The following is a 17,316-nucleotide window of genomic DNA, read 5'->3' as shown; positions in this document are numbered from 1 at the left end:
AAACAGATGGCTCCGGGAGCCCTTGAGCAAGGTTTTTCTAGGTTCTAGGTCGTAAAGCTGACCCAGGGCCTAGCTAATCTTCAAAAGCAATTAGGTACATTTCAAAGACAGAATACTTACAGTGATCACCTTTCTAAACTATATGCTCAAAAAGGAGAGGGAAATATTTTCAACAGGAAGAATTAAGCGTCTTTTTAATCTGCGTTTTATAGTCCTACACGTTACCGACACACTGCGTAGGTAAGACGCCGCCCAGTGCAAGGCTGGCCGCTGAGGAACAGGATCTCGCACAGCTTTAGCGGTGGCTCGCAGCGGGAAGCCAGGGGCCGGGTTAACCGAGAAGTGTTAGTTTAAGTCAGTCTTCCAAAGCGGGATTTTGATTAAGAGTGCACAAGGATGTGTGGAAGCAGCAAGGTTTTGGGCTGAAGGATTCAAAGACGGAGCATGAATTCTTTCCACCGAAGGGAGGCTGGGTCTTTGGGAAGCTCCGTAATGACCGCTGAAACCACGTGCGTGGCTGCAGACTCCCGGGACACCAAACCGCACGCTGAAGCAAGGTGTGAGGTGTGATCTCGGCGCTCCTGGGCCGGGGCCGAACCAGGCGGCGACCCTGCGGGAAGAATGCCCGCCGAGCACCCGCCCCACGCCAACCCCGTCCTGCAGCACGTGGAAGCGCTTTGTCCGCCACCGGCCAGTCCCAGGACGCCCGCGGGACGCCCGCTCCTTCCCGGTGCCGGCCGGCGTCGTAGACCCTCCCCTTCTCCGAGTGGCGGACACCGCCCGGAACTGCGCGTAGCACACGGACTACAGGCGCCACGGGCGATAGACCGAGACGGACCCAAATGTGACCACGCACCCCTCCCCCGCCCACGTGACCTTCTGGGGCTGGCCCGGCTCCGCCCCCCGCCGCGCCAAGAACAGACGCGGAGCCGCCTTCGCGGTCTTCTGCGCAGGCGCAGACCTTGACTCGCGGCTGGTGACGCAATCCTGCGCGGACTCGGGCCCCGAGCGTACGTCGAATCACGTAACCCTGTCCGCACGGTCGCTGCAGTCGGACGTGCGCGCGCAGCCCCCACCCCCAGCCACGGGAGGGGGCGGGGCCGTCTGGGGGCGGGGTGGGCCCCGCGGCGGCCAATCGGCGGCGCCCGCGCTGTTGTTCCGCTCCGCCCAGCCGGCCGTCGGTCCCCGGGGGCCTCGTCCGGTGGACGCGCGGTAGCGGTGGCGGCGGCGACGCCGGCTGGGAGGTGAGTGTGTGGCCCGCGGGCCGTCCGGGCTTCTCGCCGCAGCCGCTGCCTCCCGACTTGTCTGGGCGTGGTGAGCGGGCCGGCCGCGCGTGCCCTTGAGGAGAAGCGGCGGGCCTTGGGGGCGCAGGAGTCGGGGGCGGCCCGGGGTCGGAGGTCCAGGCCCGATCACGCGGGCGCCGTGGATGCCCGCGGCCCAGCAGGCACCGGATCCGTTTGCAGAGGGGCGTGTGTCCCGCTAAAGTGTGCGGGTCAGAGGGGCCGAGGGGGCGGGGGCGTGCGCCGTCGGAGCGCGATGCGGACCCGGACGCGGCCGGGCGGGAGCGCCGCACCCTCCTTAGTGCGGAGGAGCGGCGGAGAACGGCCGGCGGGAGGGAGATGCTCTGGGACGGAGGTGCGGCCGAGCGCCAGCCAATTACAGTGGGAGATGCAGCTGTCACCCAGGCCAGAGGATTCTTGTCGCCATGATCACTGCCTTCCCTTCCTGTGCTCAGACAGGATGGGAAATCATGCTCAGAAACCACTTTATTGATTGACTCAGAAATCGCTGTCAGGCCGCCTGTAGGTTCGCACGTCTGCTTAAGGGCCCGGTTGGCAGAGGTTTGGGGAAGTGGAGGGCTGCTGGTGAGGATGGACAGCAGGTTGAGCAAGCCCTCTGCAGCCATTTCTCCGAGGCTGGGGCTGGAATCAGTGACAGTCCTTGGCGTAGTGTACCGCCCCTCCCCCGCCTCACCCATCTGAGCTTGGTGGGTGTTTTCAGTTGACTGTGGAGGCTTCTTCCGGTGACTGCTCAGGTCTCCTGGATGTTCTTGTTACAGTTGAACTCTCAGAGGACAGTCTTTTTTCATGTTTGGGGGTGGCCTGGTGGTTGTAGGAAGCCAGCTGTAGCCCCAGGTACTGGAAACAGTATCACTGGTGGGACTGGAGAACTGGGTAGAGGTGAGGCTCGTTTTCCAGGGAAGATGAAGACAAGTTCTGCCCTAGACATGTTGAATCGGAGGCAACATCTAAGATCTGGCTGAAGGGGGATAGAAGGAGGACAGGTACTTTGGACGGGTGGTGGAGATTTAGGAACTAAAACGTACTGTGAAAAGGGAGGTAGATTCTAGAGCATAAGGTTGGGTGCATCTTGAGAAAGTACCTAGTCAGGGAGTCTGAGGAAAGAGTAGCTCCATTAAAGCAGAAGTGACCCATGCTGGTGTGGGGTGCCGTGGAAGCCAGGGGGAGGAGACCTTGGTGTGGGGAGTGCAGTCTGCAGTGTCCACAGCCGTGGAAAGATCTAGGGAGGAAAAGCAGCTCTTTGCATTTGGCACTGCTGAGGTGAGGGGCATGCTGAGCAGTTTCAGTGTGAGTCCAGAGTCCCACCAGGCCCAGGCTCAAGTGCCAGCCCGACCACTTACTGTTACCTTGTTAGTTCCTCTTCTGTGAAATGGGGATGGTAATAGCGACAGTGGCACCTAGTTCTGGTGTATGGGAAGCCAGTAGCAAGTAGCTTACAAGCCTCAGGTGAGGCTGTAAGCACTTGGCATGTTTGTACTCACTGGAGCCTCGTGGGCTCTGGCAGTTTTCTACAAAGGAGCAGACTCTGGTTCAGAGAAATTAAGTTACTTGCTCAAGGTAGCACAGCTCGTGAAATTATTCTCATAGAGTAGCGGTAATTCACTTATGAGGTGTTTAGGGGTGCTGGAAATGGCCGTGGATTGTGGACTACTTTTTTATGAAGTTTTCCTCATGGAAAGTAGTTATTTATTTAGTTGGTTGTTTTCATTTCTTTTTTCCTTTTTTAAAAAAAATTTTATTTATTGTCAGAGAGAGAGAGAGAGAGAGCGCGTGCGCACAAGCAGGGAGAGCGGCAGGCAGAGGGAGAAGCAGGCTCCCTGCTGAGTGGGACTCGATCCCAGGACCCTGGGATCATGACCTGAGCCGAAGGCAGACACCTAACCGACTGAGCCACCCAGGCGTCCCAAGTTGGTTGTTTTCTTTCTTTCTTATTTTATTTTATCTTATTTTATCATATTTTATTTTATTTCTTTATGAGAGAGAGAGAGCACGGGGAGGGGCAGAGGGAGAGGGAGAAGCAGGCTCCCGGCTGAGCAGGGAGCCCGATGCGGGACTCGATTCCAGGACCCTGGGATCATGACCTGAGCCGAAGGCAGTCAACCTACTGAGCCACCCAGGCACCCCAAGTTGGTTGTTTTCAAAGGCAGACATGATTCTCTAAGGTTTGGTGGACACGTGTTTTATTTTAATTATTTGGTTTCCTGGTCAAAGAGCTAGAGATTATTGTTGCTATAAGTTCTGTTACGGTTTTGAGGTCTGTGTCTGTAAGCAAGTTAGAAAATGACCTAGATAAGCAATTACTGCTGTACTATATTTCATTAAGCGTCACTTTGGTCAATTATGTTTATCATTGGGAGAAACCCTAGTAATATTTTTTGTGTGTGTGCAAACATTATCTATAGAGGGGGCATTAGGACTTCACTTTAGAACCCTCTAAGAAGTGGTGTGATTTATATCTTTAGCTGAGGAAAGCTACGTTTTGGCTGTTAATCAGTTTATATCCTCTAGAGAACTGAAATAATCCTAATTTTTAATCCTTTCACTTCAGTGTTTGCTCAGGCTTGAATAATTCTTGTTTCTGTTTTCAGAGCTGTTATTAGAAAGAAGAAACATGGAAAGTGGCGCAGTTCTGCTGGAATCCAAATCCTCACCGTTCAACCTTCTGCATGAAATGCATCAGCTACGCCTTCTCGGTCACCTGTGTGATGTGACTGTCAGTGTGGAGTACCAGGGCGTCCGCGAAGAGTTCATGGCTCATAAGGCGGTGCTGGCAGCCACCAGCAAGTTCTTTAAGGAGATGTTCCTTAATGAGAAGACTGTGGATGGTACGAGGACTAACGTCTACCTAAATGAAGTGCAAGTTGTTGACTTTGCCTCGTTTCTCGAATTTGTGTACACTGCAAAGGTACAGGTAGAAGAAGATCGGGTGCAGCGAATGCTGGAAATGGCTGAGAAACTAAAATGTCTGGACTTATCGGAAACTTGTTTTCAGTTGAAGAAACAGATGTTAGAGTCTGTACTTCTGGAGTTGCAGAACTTCTCTGAGTCTCAGGAGGCAGAAGGGAGCAGTGGCTCCCAAGCTGCTGTTGCTCCCGACCCCAGGGCAAGTCCCCCCGGGGACAGTCCTCTCCCTAACGGCCTCGGGGATTCCTCAGATCCCCTAGTGGAGACAATCAGCAATGGCGTGTTGCCAGATGTGCCCCCGAGGAAGTCCAAGGAGAAGCCAGACAAGAAAAAAGATGCAGTCAAGCCTCCCTACCCGAAAATCAGAAGGGCCAGCGGAAGGCTGGCTGGAAGAAAGGTGTTTGTGGAAATCCCTAAAAAGAAATACACGAGAAGGCTGCGGGAGCAGCAGAAAAGTGCGGAGGACGACATGGGGGATGCCCGCGGCCCCCAGGACCCCGACCCGGAGGCCATAGGAGCAGAGATGGAGCCCGTCCCGAAACGTGAGGAGTGCGGCGTGGGGGTGGGGGTGGAGGCAGCACAGGTGCTGCCGAAAGCAGGCGGCAGGGAGGACGCAGGCCGCGGGGAGGGGGAGGACGACGACGACGAGGACGAGGAGGGCGAGAAGAGGAAGAGCAACTTCAAGTGCACTATCTGTGAAAAAGCCTTTCTGTACGAGAAGAGCTTCCTGAAGCACATCCGGCACCACCACGGGGTGGCCACCGAGGTGGTGCATCGCTGCGACACGTGCGGCCAGACCTTTGCCAACCGCTGCAACCTCAAGAGCCACCAGCGCCACGTGCACAGCAGCGAGCGCCACTTCCCGTGCGAGCTGTGCGGCAAGAAGTTCAAGAGGAAGAAGGACGTCAAGCGGCACGTGGTGCAGGTGCATGAGGGCGGCGGCGAGCGGCACCAGTGCCAGCAGTGCGGCAAGGGCCTGAGCTCCAAGACGGCGCTGCGGCTGCACGAGCGGACGCACACGGGCCACAAGCCGTACGGCTGCACCGAGTGCGAGGCCAAGTTCTCGCAGCCCTCGGCGCTGAAGACCCACATGAGGTAGGGCCGCGGCCGCCGGGCCGGAGCCGCTGCGAGGGTGCTCTTTGCCCGCCGTGCGGCCTGTTTGTGTGCTGGGGCTGGGGGTGCGGAGAGATGGAGGTCGTTCTAGGGTTTGACCCGCGTGGCTGTGTCTGCAGACGTTCCACTTCGTAATTTGTGCCCTCTAGAAATGGGGGGCGGAGCTGCTTTGGGACGTCTGTGAATTCTCTTCTCCACTCGGCCTTCCTACAGGCCCCAGGCTGATGGCCGTCCCCCTCACCCTGTGCCCAGTGCCAGCGCAGAAGCCTGGACACAGAACCCAGGCCCCGCCTGTCTTGTCGCACGGCCACTGCAGGCCAGTCTCTCCCGATCCCAGAGTAGCCTCTGGAGCTTACGGTGCCCGCCATGCTTATGCTTGAGGGCCGTTCGGGCTAATGACCATCATTGTTGTTTTCCTGACTCTTCATTGAGAACTTGGGCCTGTGACCAGCTGGGTCCCACGGTCCCATTAAAGACCTCCGTGAGAGGACGTTTAGGGCTTTAGGACACTCCTCTGGTCGTAGGTGTTCGTTCTCGGGGCTTGGAAAGTGCCACTGGTTAGTCTAACCTCCAGAATCAGGACAGTGTTTTCTGTTCATAATTTTTGAACTGTAGGTGGGGTACACCAGTTTTTAAATAGGTTTCCTTCCAGTGCTGACTGTTCATGCTTGAAATCCAGACAAGCAGTTTCTCCTGTATTATAGACCTGCCGTCAGGCTGGGGCGTCTTTGGGGTGGTAGCCTGGCGTTCATTGATTTTTACTCTGTGATCAGTTAAAACCTTGGCGTAGGAAGTGCGCAGTGAGTCGTGGTTGATGGCTGCTTCGTACTGGTTGTGAAACTCAAATGCTGGTGCACGCTCCTCAGAAACCAGCTTTCCTCAGCATTTTGAAACCGTTCTTTCTGGACTGGTCACATCGTCTTAGGAATTGACGGTAATGTTTTTGATCACACGGTGCTTGGTCAGCCGTAGTCCCCAGGCTGTCTGTGGTCGATCACTCTGATGAGGAAGCTTTGTAAATACTGCACGGTACTATTCAGTGGTGAAGAGAGCGAGCAAAGGCGAGTGTCTGCTGGCCGGGGCCGTGCAGCGCCCCCCGCCCGGCCCGCCTCCCGCGGAAATGGACTTGGGGATGGAGGTCGTGGGCCTGTGTATTTCCACTTCAGCCGTTCCCATTCGGTCTCTTGGAATAACCGTCTTTGCAGGCTAGCGTGGAAATTGTATTGCAAAGTGAGCTTTGAGATACATCCTAAGTTATCATCTGAATGTTGTACTTTCAGAATTCATACAGGGGAAAAACCTTTTGTCTGTGATGAATGTGGTGCAAGATTCACTCAGAACCACATGCTGATTTATCATAAAAGGTGTCACACAGGTAAATACTCAATGCTGTTGTGCTTGAATGTCTTTCTAGCTATAGAAGAAACTGCCATTTAATATAGAAGTTGGCATCTACCAAAGTGGTGCAGGCTAAGGCCGTGATATAGCTTTTCCATCTCATAAGTGAGCAAGAACGACCAGCTCACACATGCCCGGGGCTCCGGTGCTGGCGTGCTCGTGGCGGAGGCCTGTGCACACTGGGCGCTGGGAGCCGGCATGCGAGTCTGACGTATCCAGAGGTGTGAAACAGCTCCTCTGTTCTAGCCCCAGATTCCATTTCCAGGAATCTGCCTTAAAGAAGTTGTTCAAAATATGGGAAAAGCTATAGGCTGTCATCCCCCTTCTTGCTCTCCCTAATAACAGAGCGTTGAAACAGCCTGATTGTCCAACCACAAGGAAGTGGTTCAGTAAACTGGTAAATCCATCCCTTCCCGGCGCCCGATGGGGCCACTCCCAGGGCTCTGAATGTTAGGAAAAACACCTATGCTTGGATGTGGACTGGAAAATGCACAATTATGCAGACAGCTAATCCCAGCTACATTGAAAACCTGCACATAAAAGACTGGATGAAAATAAATTGGTATATAATGTTTGAGGTGGTGGGATTATCTCATTTCTATTTTTCAAAATTTTGCGATGTGATTTTATTACGTGAGGGAGAAAATTTAAGTTTACTTTATTCAAATTCAGCACAGCGATGCTGAGGTTCAGAACCTTGTATAGGATACAGAATCTAACTGTTGTACACTGCTATTATCATACTAACCCAGTTCTTTCTTGCTTGCATTTTAAAATTTTTATCTCTAAACACTGCCATGTGAGCCTCAAGTTCAAATGCAGGCGAGGCAGAGCTGAGGCATTTAATGATGGGAATTACTGAGACTCTAAAATGAGAATTGGTGCCTAATGGAAGATTGGGGGTGGAGGTGAGGTCAGGTCACACCGAAGCATTAAGCGAGAACCAGTCATTTGATGAAAATATTAATGTACTCAGGTTCTGTTAACGCCAGTATTTTTATTTTGATGTTTGTAAAGTCAGGGGTACACCTAATAATCGGATGAGTCTGATTTGTGGGATTAAAAGACTCAAACTATACAACATGAAGTGGGAACATTTTTCTCCTATTCTGCAACCCAGCCCAGGTTGATTGGAGTTGCTGCCCCAGAGCAGCAGTGCATACGTGTCCAAGTAAAAACTTCCTCTCCTCTCAAGGGGCTTTTGCCCCGATAAAGTGCCACATGAGTGCTGCTTTGAAAAATCCAACAATTCCCCCAAACAGGTTGTAAGGTTAATTTCTTGTTTGGAATGACTAAGTTTCCAAAATGTGGGCTGACTGAATGATCTAATTCTAGGCTAGTGGAACCCTTTTTGGGATTCCCAAGGCCATTTTACCTGAACTTTGAGGAAGTAGCAGGCATCTTACACGAATAGATGTTTTAGGACAGTTTGAACTAGAAGCTGTCACGTGCTGCCCAGCACGGTGCTTCTGAGTTCACGTGTGTTCTAGAGTGTGGGCCAGCTTGTCAGGTGTTCTGGTGCCTGTATCGTTTCTAACTTTCCGTCTCATCTTTTCGTGTAGGTGAAAGACCTTTTATGTGTGAAACATGTGGCAAGAGTTTTGCTTCTAAGGAGTATTTAAAACATCACAATAGAATCCATACTGGATCCAAACCCTTTAAATGTGAAGTTTGTTTCAGGACTTTTGCCCAGCGGAATTCGCTCTACCAGCACATTAAAGTCCATACAGGTATGGCTGGCGTGTCGTCAGGGAAGGGAGTTCAGTGTGGCAAGGATAATGTCCCAAAAGTTTTTGATTTACTAGAAAACTGTTTGGAATTTAGCGTTGTTTTGTGTGTCATAATAGCATTTTTAAATTTCTGAGTTTCTAGTTTCTGGCCCTGACAAACTGGAAAGGTATGAGTGTTTGGATGTGGATATATGGACATTTTTAACATTTTCAGATTAGAAGTCAGGGTAATGGTCTATACATATTCGTGTACACACACACACAAATCCAGTTATTACGGGACTTGGAATTTTATATTCCGTTACTGCGGAAAACAGGTGAACTTCTGTAGATGTAGTAGCAGCTTTTGGCTTTGGCACTTTTTGGGTGGAGACCATAAATCCTGGTATTAGAGGGATAGATTTGTACCTGTCAGTTGACTCTCGAGTCATTCCCAGCGTAGCCTCCCTGCTGCTGCTTGCCAGTGGGCCCCAGCAGCATGACTGCAGAGCGTTTCAGAACTCAGCACAGTAGGCTGGGGAGACCAACCAGTGGCTTTCTTCCCTTCCCATCTCAGGGGAACGTCCTTATTGCTGTGACCAGTGTGGGAAGCAGTTCACCCAGCTCAACGCTCTCCAGCGTCACCATCGCATCCACACGGGGGAGAAGCCATTCATGTGCAACGCGTGCGGGCGGACATTCACCGACAAGTCCACCCTCCGGCGGCATACCTCGGTAAGCAGTGGCGCGGCTTCCGCGGGGCCCGTCGCTGGTCCCCAGGTACACGTAACTCTAGACAGTCAGAAATGCCGGCCATCATTCCATACGGTGGTCGTCGAAGATAGTGGGCCTCTCCTTTTCAGGTTTTCCCTGCAGGGAGTACATTCCCAGTGTGAACGGAGAACCGAGTCTCAGGGCCCCAAAGGCACAATCTGTGATAAGTGAGATTTGGCCATTAGTGAAAGGGTATTTTGCTACGGTGGAAACTAAATTTAAGTTGAAAAGAGACCATTGTTTTGAAAGATGCACTTGTTCAGAGACACGTTGTGACTTCTGTTTTGTGTTTGATTTGTAGATACATGATAAGAATACTCCATGGAAGTCTTTCCTTGTTATTGTAGATGGCTCACCCAAGAATGATGATGCGCACAAGACTGAGCAGCCGGATGAAGAATATACGCCATCCAAACTTTCAGATAAATTGCTGTCTTTTGCAGAAAATGGCCACTTTCACAACCTCACCACAGTCCAAGGCAGTGTACCCACGGTTCACGAGGACAGTTCTGCAGACACGGCCTGCAAGTCGGACGATTGCGTGGTGTCTCAGGACACGCTGCTGGCCACCACCATCAGTGAGCTTAGCGAGCTGACTCCTCAGACAGACCCGATGCCTGCACAGCTTCACGCGCTGACTGACATGGAATGAGAGCTTAATTACCTGCCAAGCAGATCCTACGCTGCGTCTCCGCGTGTGTGATTGCTGTATGCAGGTTAATGTCAGGGGCTAAGGCGAAGAACTGTGTGTGGGCAGAGTGAGCAAGAATACCTTCTGCACATTTTCCTGAATCTCTGCTAACTTGCACGTCTTTATCAAAGCATTTTTAGAGCTTCCCCTTAAAAATCCCAGTCTGCATGATCTCAGCTACGCTTGATCGACAAACAAGGCAGTTAACATTACCTCACTGGATCCTGGTGCAGGTTATATGCATAATGCTTGTCCTGATGTGTAGGAAGTTTGGACAACTACATAACTGTAGAATACAGAGCCCTGGCCCAGCTCATGAAGTTACTGTTAGTGATCTCCCTGGTCTCTCAGCCTGCCTTACCCTTCTGTGTGGGTTTAGTTCTCTGATAATTTTAAGCTATTTTTCTAGCAAGCTGAAATAAAACTGGGACCATGTATTTTCAGCTCTTTCCTGTTGAACAGAAGCAAGTCCGTTTTGCTCTGGAGACCCTTGAGTTGTACTGAAGAAATGGATGGTTGCATTCGTTCCCCTCCACCTCCTGTCTGTAGGCACTAAAAAAGGAATGACAAATTGAACACTTGAAAAATGGCTTCGTATAATCTGTACTCAGAGCACATTCGCAGCTAGGAAGTTGGCCATAGAATAACTGCTGAAATGAAGTGTGGCTGTTGGGTTTCATTCCTGAAGTCTGATTAGGTAAAAGCTGTCCTACCAAAGATTCTAGCAGCAAATGGTGTAGTAGGTTTTGCAGAGGTGTGAAAGTGAAGTAAGAGGCTTTAGAACACTTGAAACACTGTGGAGTGCTTTTACTCACAAGTAGCAATGAGGTGATCTGGCAAATCTTAGAACACAGAGTGTTAGTATTTTTGGCTGGGTTTTCCTGACTTACTCTGTGATTTTCAGAAACCTAGAATTTCTCATTTACGTATCAAGAGCTTGAAACAGGCAAGTAATTCCCACACATTTGTTTCCTTGGGAACATGTGAGCATATAAGCAGAAGGGACCAAAAGCCTTGGAGTGTCTTTGATTATGCCTTAAGAGTGGATTGTGAAGAACCAGGCACTTTGTCTTCAGTGCTCCTGTGGCCGGCTCCTGCTGGCCGCCTGCTTAAAATGAATTTGCAGTGAAGTTAATTCTGCTGTATTTGCTAAGCCCGATTCTTGGTTCCAGTGGCTTGGGTGTGTTGCCGCATGCTAAGTGCTTTGACTCACATGTAACCCTAAACATAATAATTTAAAGAGAGAACCCCGAAGAATTCTTTTGTTCACTAGTTGCTCTTTTTCTTATGTTTTAATTTATTAAACTGGCTGTGAAAACGTTCACTTTCTGAGAGAAAGGTACTTTATCCTAAGTTCCAGGATGAAGACACAGTTGCACTATGCCAGAAACTAATGTGGGAAGACTCTCCCGAAATGCTTATTTTGTTCTAACTTGTAACATGTTAAGTAAATACGAAAGCCACTCTAAGATGTTTTAGAGGTGCTGATAACATGTTTCACACTTGCTCTTGAAGATGGCAGTACTGAATTTTCAATGATGACAGCATATCCTGGTTGTGTTTACAGAACAACAAAGCTGTCACACAACCATTTTACTTTTGGTAAGAGAATGAGCCTGCCCAGCTGATGTACTGTTTCATGGAATAAAGTCATCTTAATGAGAAGGAATTTAAATAATAGATTATTTTGTTACCTACTGGAAGAATTTTTGTCTTGAATTTGTTTCTTTAGAAATTCTACAAAAAATCGTTTAATGTGTTAATAAATGTTTGCTTTCTAAAAAGTTTGGCAGGTCTACAGTTTATTTCCACTGTTAGAATCTAGGCTCTGTAGAAATAAGATTCTTAATTGGAACAAGTGTAATTCTCTTCCATTTCATGGGTAATGAAATGTAAAATCAGGATCCGTAGTCCTAGGATTGTCTCCATAACTGCCTGGACTGCGTAATGACTCCACAGACGTGAAAGCCTGGTGGTGAGGGATGCTGGCCTCTGCCTGCAGGGGTAGTATGCCGTGTAGTTGGTGCTGGGGCGGCCGCCGAAAGGCCTCTTCAGTGATGTGACAGTCTCCGTCATGGGCATGTCTCCAACTAGACCCATTTCTTTGTCCTTCCCAGGAGGGTAAGGCTGCGCCTGAGAGCGGAGAAATGCAAAAACCCTGCAGAAGACGCAGCACAGAGGGATTTGTGGGTGTCGTGATTCCTCCTAATCCAAGTACAGTCCTGCTGAGAGAAAGCAAGGCTGGCCTCTGAGTATGTGGGTCCCAAAAGCATAATCAGAAAGTGCCCAGGGTGCGGGTGCTGCTCCTCCCAGAGCATCATGAAAGGTGACTGCAGGGTGATTTTAGTGCCTTCCAAACATTTTGTGGGAAATGCTCTCAGCACAAAGTCCAAAGCATTCTGCCACCTTGGATTTTACCAAAATTTGTTGTACAGAATTTGAAGAAGAAAGCCATGTTGTGGTGGAGGTGGCTGGGGAAGACCTTTATACTAATTGACTTTAATAGAAATGTGGTTTTGCTGTAGGTGATAATCCAAACCAACAAATTTGGGTGTAAGTTTTAATTCTAACCGGTTCAGTTTTACACCTTGCCACACCAGGGACATTTTTTGAGACCAAATGTGTGCTTGTCTCTAACTAAACTTGATGGTGTTCATGTTACTTGAAGTAACAATATTGTTTCAGTGGGGAGTATGGGGCCTGGGGCACTCATGCAAAGAGTCATTTGTTCACTTGTACCAAACAGGCTGCAAATAACCAGGCAGGCTACAAACGTGGCTCAGAGGGCCATCTGGCATATCATCTAGTTGAGCCCCAGAAATCATCCACTCACTTCTGCCAATCTGTACAGGGACCCTTTACCACAGCTGGCAAAGCCAGGTTTTTAAAACACCATGGTGGCTTCCATTAGGAAAAGACTCTGAGAAGAGACATCTGAATGAGAACTAAACGAGAATAACTTCTCAGAATGCCTAGACTGGAACAGCCTGTTCTACCATTCATTTTTTAAAACTTGCTTTGAATTATCTTTTAAGTTGTTGTGAATATATTGATGGACCTGACCACTGTTCACTGAGGGGAGGAGCTGGCCCGTAAGAGCTCCTGCCCCCAACCACATCCTCCTCCTCCCCAGAACTTGAGGCCCGAATGGCCTGTGGCTTGACCTGCCCCAGGGGCGTGTGTCGCCCCATACAGACATCCTGCAGAGTTACACGAACACCCGCACTGTGAACAGACTTGAGGGGCTTCAGGGTTCCTCACCCCCCCCACCTAACAGTCTTCTAGAAACCCTCCCTCCCTGCACCTGGCAGGTGACTGGGGCCTAAGGGATGCCAGCAAGAGTCCCTTGCCAGGGGTGGCCAGAAGGGACGACACCGTGCAACCCAGGGATTGCACCTACAGGCTGGAACCAAGGCTTCTGGGAACAACTTAAAAGAAAGAAAGCTACTCTTGATTTGTGTGAATTTACACAGGAAAGACCCATCAAAATATTACTCATAATTTCCACTTTATTTTCTGTACAGGGTGACATAAAACATACTCTTTCTGCTAAGGTAGAGTGATCGTCACATGGTTAGTTTTCACAACATAATCCTCTACCAGAGAACACGAGGGAGGAGACCCTGCAGTGCCCGACACCGCACTTCGCAGGTGAGAGCCCGCTCCGGGCCACAGCTCCCACTGCAGGCAGGTGGGTCGCAGGCGGCATGCTGCGCTGCCGGGTCCCCCGAAGGAAGCCACAGAGGTTTGCATTTGGACATTTTAAATGCACAGTATCAGAGAAAACAATAAATGCACACACTCTGGTTACAGGGATGGCATCACACACGGTCACAACTGTGCAAAAATACAGTTTTCAAATCATTAAATAAAAAAGGAACTCACACAAGCTATAAAAATGTTGCCACAAAAAGCAAAGCTTTCCTGTAAGAAATTTTAACTGACTCTATGAACTAACCCCAGATTTGCTAAAATACAAGAACCGGAACATAAATAGTCATTATATTTTATTCATAAAGAACATTCTGTAACTCCTGAAAACCTAACTCGGGCCTCTGAGTCATGGTACTACCCTATGTTAATGGGACACTTCAAAAGAAGGAAGTTTGGATAATGTTAATGGGACTTTTTCTTCTCATTTTCCTTTTATCTTCTGGCAGTTCTGTTCTAGCCATTACAATTATTTTTACTCTTTTCATTAAAAACAAAAAATTCTTAACCCAGCCACTGATCCCAGTGTTTATTTCAAGACAAACAAGCAACTCTCCAACTGACATAACAAAATGGTACCAGTACTGTTTTTACAAACCCCACCTCTTTCTCAGACAGGGATCTGACAGGGGACCACGATGAAAGCTAAAGGAATCCTCTTAAGAGAAATCATTTGGTTCCTACTTTCAGTGGTCAGACCAGATGGTCCTTTTAACAAGTGAAAACAAACCTTGCACACTAGTGATGAAACAAGCAGGCTGGCAGGCTAGGATTTAAATGCTCTCCAGATGGGACAGACTTACAGCCTGAGGACACAGGCAACAAAAGGAACCCCCATGCCTCACTTTCACAAAAGTGCATTTGGCTGGTTGTGGAACAGATGAGGCATAGGAACCCACTCTCTGCTCTAATCATTTCTTTGTTAGAGAGTCTGACCGGAAGTGAAGTACCACCAAATGGGCTGCATTCCAAATTGTACCGTAAGTGATAGCCAGCTTTCTTCTAAGAATCCCAGAACTTTGAAGGGAGGAACATTCATCATATCCCAGGGTGCAAGGCCAGAGTGTCCACGTCTTCTGGTCCATTCGGCCCACACTGTGACATCTCTGACCTTCCTCCCCACCAGGCTGTGTTGGCACAGGTGGCCCTACATGCAGCCAGGAAATCCGCAGCCACCTGAGGGACAGCCTCCACTACCAGGCCCCAGCTGGCCCTTTCCAGCTACTTTCTCCTTCATCTCAGCCCGACCCGAGCACCATCCCCTTGCCTTCCTCCACACTCAGCCCATTTCGTGGCCACACTCTCTACTTCTGCCCAACAAAAGCCTACCAATCCCAGTGGAGGGACATCCAAAAATGAAAACATCCTTCAAATGCCAGTTTCCATCTGACCTAACATGGGAAATTTCATTACCTGTCTTTAATGACAGCTGCATAATTTAGAAAGACCCACAAGCTAGGACTGGCAAAAAATACATGTCAAACTTAAGTCAGTTAAGCATAAAAATACACACAGAGAAGATTCCGGAAACAAGACCATGTCTAAAGCACAGTATCTGCATGTAAGTTCATAAATCAATAAGCACATATTATGTAACCCAAAACGACATACTAAATTCAAACATACAAGCCAAAACAATCCCATTAGCCGAGAGGAAAATCAATTCTCCCCAGAAGCTGGTTGCCCTTCTTCCCCAACTGGACACATAGTAAACCTCTGTACTGTATTTACCCCACCTAACCCATCACGTTCAATAAAAGGGTAAAATTAATGACCCGCTCTCTCTGCGGCCTTGAAGAGGATTCACATGGTGGTGGTACACCAGCCACCGTCTCAACGTGGGTAAGTGTATGAATGTGAAAGTAAGCAAAAGGGACAGGCCAGTCAAATCACTTTTATGTGAATATAAATAAAGGGTTCCACCTCAACTACAAGTGGAAACTATCTCCAGGAAAGGGAAAAACTGTTTTGTACAGATTTCTCGTGTGTGAAGGAGTACGAATCCATCAGACTCACCCTGCCATTCGCCCACAAACATCAGCAAGCCCTGCCAGGAAGCTCCCTTTTCTCACAACGTTAACTAAGTGATTCTGGCAGACCCCGGCTGTTCTGAATTTTCGCATGCATGTTAGCAAACACAACAATATAAAAAGCAAACAAATGGGTCACTAGCACCATCAAAAGAATCACGACGACAACAACAAAAACCATTTCTAGGAAGTGAAGTCATAAAGCTCATTCCTAACAACCATCCCGAACTAAACATGTACACTTAGAGAATACATCCAGGTGTGAATTTACGGAAAATATGCAAAGCATCTATTACAATGATTAGGCTGGGTACTCCAGTCCAAGAAAATGACATAAAAATACATAACAAAGTTGAACACGGGCTCTGCAAATATCAAAATAACAGGAAAAAGATTCTGAAATAGTTCTCAGAAAACTCTGGGGGCTCTGACAAGCATGAAATAGCCCATCACACCCACAATATGCACAGGAGCTTCCCAGCCATCCGCTTCACGAAGACACAAACACAGGGAGCTTAAACACACAGATGGTTTGGCTCATGTGCAACAGAAGTAAGCCATTAAATGGGCATCCCATAAAGATCATGTGGCCCTAACATGAAACTAAAGAGGAGTCAGCTGCATGCCACAAAGACATAAATGTTCACTTCAGGTCCCCATCTCCTTCTCCATCCCCTTGGATGGACTTTTTGATACGAAGCAACATGGTCGTGAGCCACTGATCTAAGCGAGATATTGAGTCAAATTCCTTCACCTAGTTTAAAAAAAGAGGAACAGGAATTAGTCTATGGAAATACAACCAAAACACAAAAAAACAACACCCCAAGCTGTTTAAACATTTCTAGTGATAATCCTTCATTTAAATCATTCATTCTAGTCTATAACTTTATTCATGAAAAATGGTTTGTTTAAATCATTCATTCCAGTTTATAACTCTCTTCATTAAAATGGTTTGTTTGTTCTGTGACTATCTGGATGGAGCTAGTGACAAGCTCCTGTGCTAAAATTTTTAAACCGCTCTGTGTGCTAACATGCTGAGCTCCTAACCACCTTTGTAACTGGAAGAGCATACTTAATGTGACAAAGGAAACGAGACCCTGTGTAAGAAAGGAACATGGAAAATTCATAGTGTTCTAATATTCACTGAACATGAATCAACGTACTTGCAGAGACAGGATATGTGAAAGTGGAATCCCTTTAACTCATTTCAATGCATTACCAGAAAGTGATATTTCAATAGGATGCAAATGGTTTGGTAGCCAAAGTGAAACGGGAAAACATTCTTTTCCACTACTGCTTCAAAGCCATGAGTAAATTAATGGAGGATACTAAGAAATCTGCTTGATTCTAAACATAAGATGGCAAATATGGGAAAACAGAAAACTAATGAGTATAAAAAAAACTCTTCCATTTCTTTTATGCCAAGAATATAGCAAAACTCTCACTGTTTTTATATTTTAAGCTGTACTTAACTGATTTTACTTTATACTTATTTATGGATCAGATTATTTTCAAAAGAAAACATTCAAACAGCAAATTTTAACAGTATGCGATAGTCTCTTAAATTTGCCTCCCAGCTAAATTCAACATGGCTAATAGAATTAAGTAATTGTAAAGATTTGTGGGATATATAAAACATGACCTTTGGGAAATACAACTTAGGCATATTGGAAAAATGTTCAAAT

The 17,316-nt window shown here is 48.2% G+C and overlaps 2 protein-coding genes across 6 annotated transcripts in view; one reads left to right on the top strand and one right to left on the bottom strand.

Annotated features, from left to right (window-relative positions):
* The first annotated feature begins 1,133 nt into the window (after nt 1-1,133).
* On the top strand, nt 1,134-11,677 carry GZF1 (GDNF inducible zinc finger protein 1). 4 transcript variants are annotated; one of them, XM_036086197.2, is made up of 6 exons: nt 1,134-1,244; nt 3,890-5,300; nt 6,599-6,693; nt 8,279-8,446; nt 9,003-9,160; nt 9,501-11,677. In XM_036086197.2, the coding sequence occupies exons 2-6, from the start codon at nt 3,913-3,915 to the stop codon at nt 9,849-9,851; spliced, it is 2,160 nt and encodes a 719-aa protein (XP_035942090.1). In that variant the 5' UTR covers nt 1,134-1,244; nt 3,890-3,912; the 3' UTR covers nt 9,852-11,677. The 4 variants fall into 4 exon arrangements, with proteins under 4 accessions (XP_035942090.1, XP_035942091.1, XP_077912978.1 ...); XM_036086198.2 differs by lacking the exon at nt 1,134-1,244 and adding an exon at nt 1,518-1,802; XM_078056852.1 differs by lacking the exon at nt 1,134-1,244 and adding an exon at nt 3,060-3,208 and having other exon boundaries at nt 9,547-11,677.
* Nucleotides 11,678-13,381: 1,704 nt separating this feature from the next.
* NAPB (NSF attachment protein beta) overlaps nt 13,382-17,316 on the bottom strand; it is a 41,790-nt gene continuing 37,855 nt past the window's right edge. For both annotated transcript variants that reach the window (XM_036086200.2, XM_078056853.1), the window contains one exon: nt 13,382-16,385. In XM_036086200.2, the coding sequence (XP_035942093.1) occupies nt 16,275-16,385 (111 nt within the window). In that variant the 3' untranslated portion in view covers nt 13,382-16,274. The remainder of the gene's footprint in view (nt 16,386-17,316) is intronic.

Source organism: Halichoerus grypus, chromosome 10 (genome assembly GCF_964656455.1).
Source record: "Halichoerus grypus chromosome 10, mHalGry1.hap1.1, whole genome shotgun sequence".
NCBI classification, from domain to species: domain Eukaryota; kingdom Metazoa; phylum Chordata; class Mammalia; order Carnivora; family Phocidae; genus Halichoerus; species Halichoerus grypus.
Note: the sequence above shows the minus strand (reverse complement) of the source record. Positions and strands in the feature narration are given on the sequence as shown.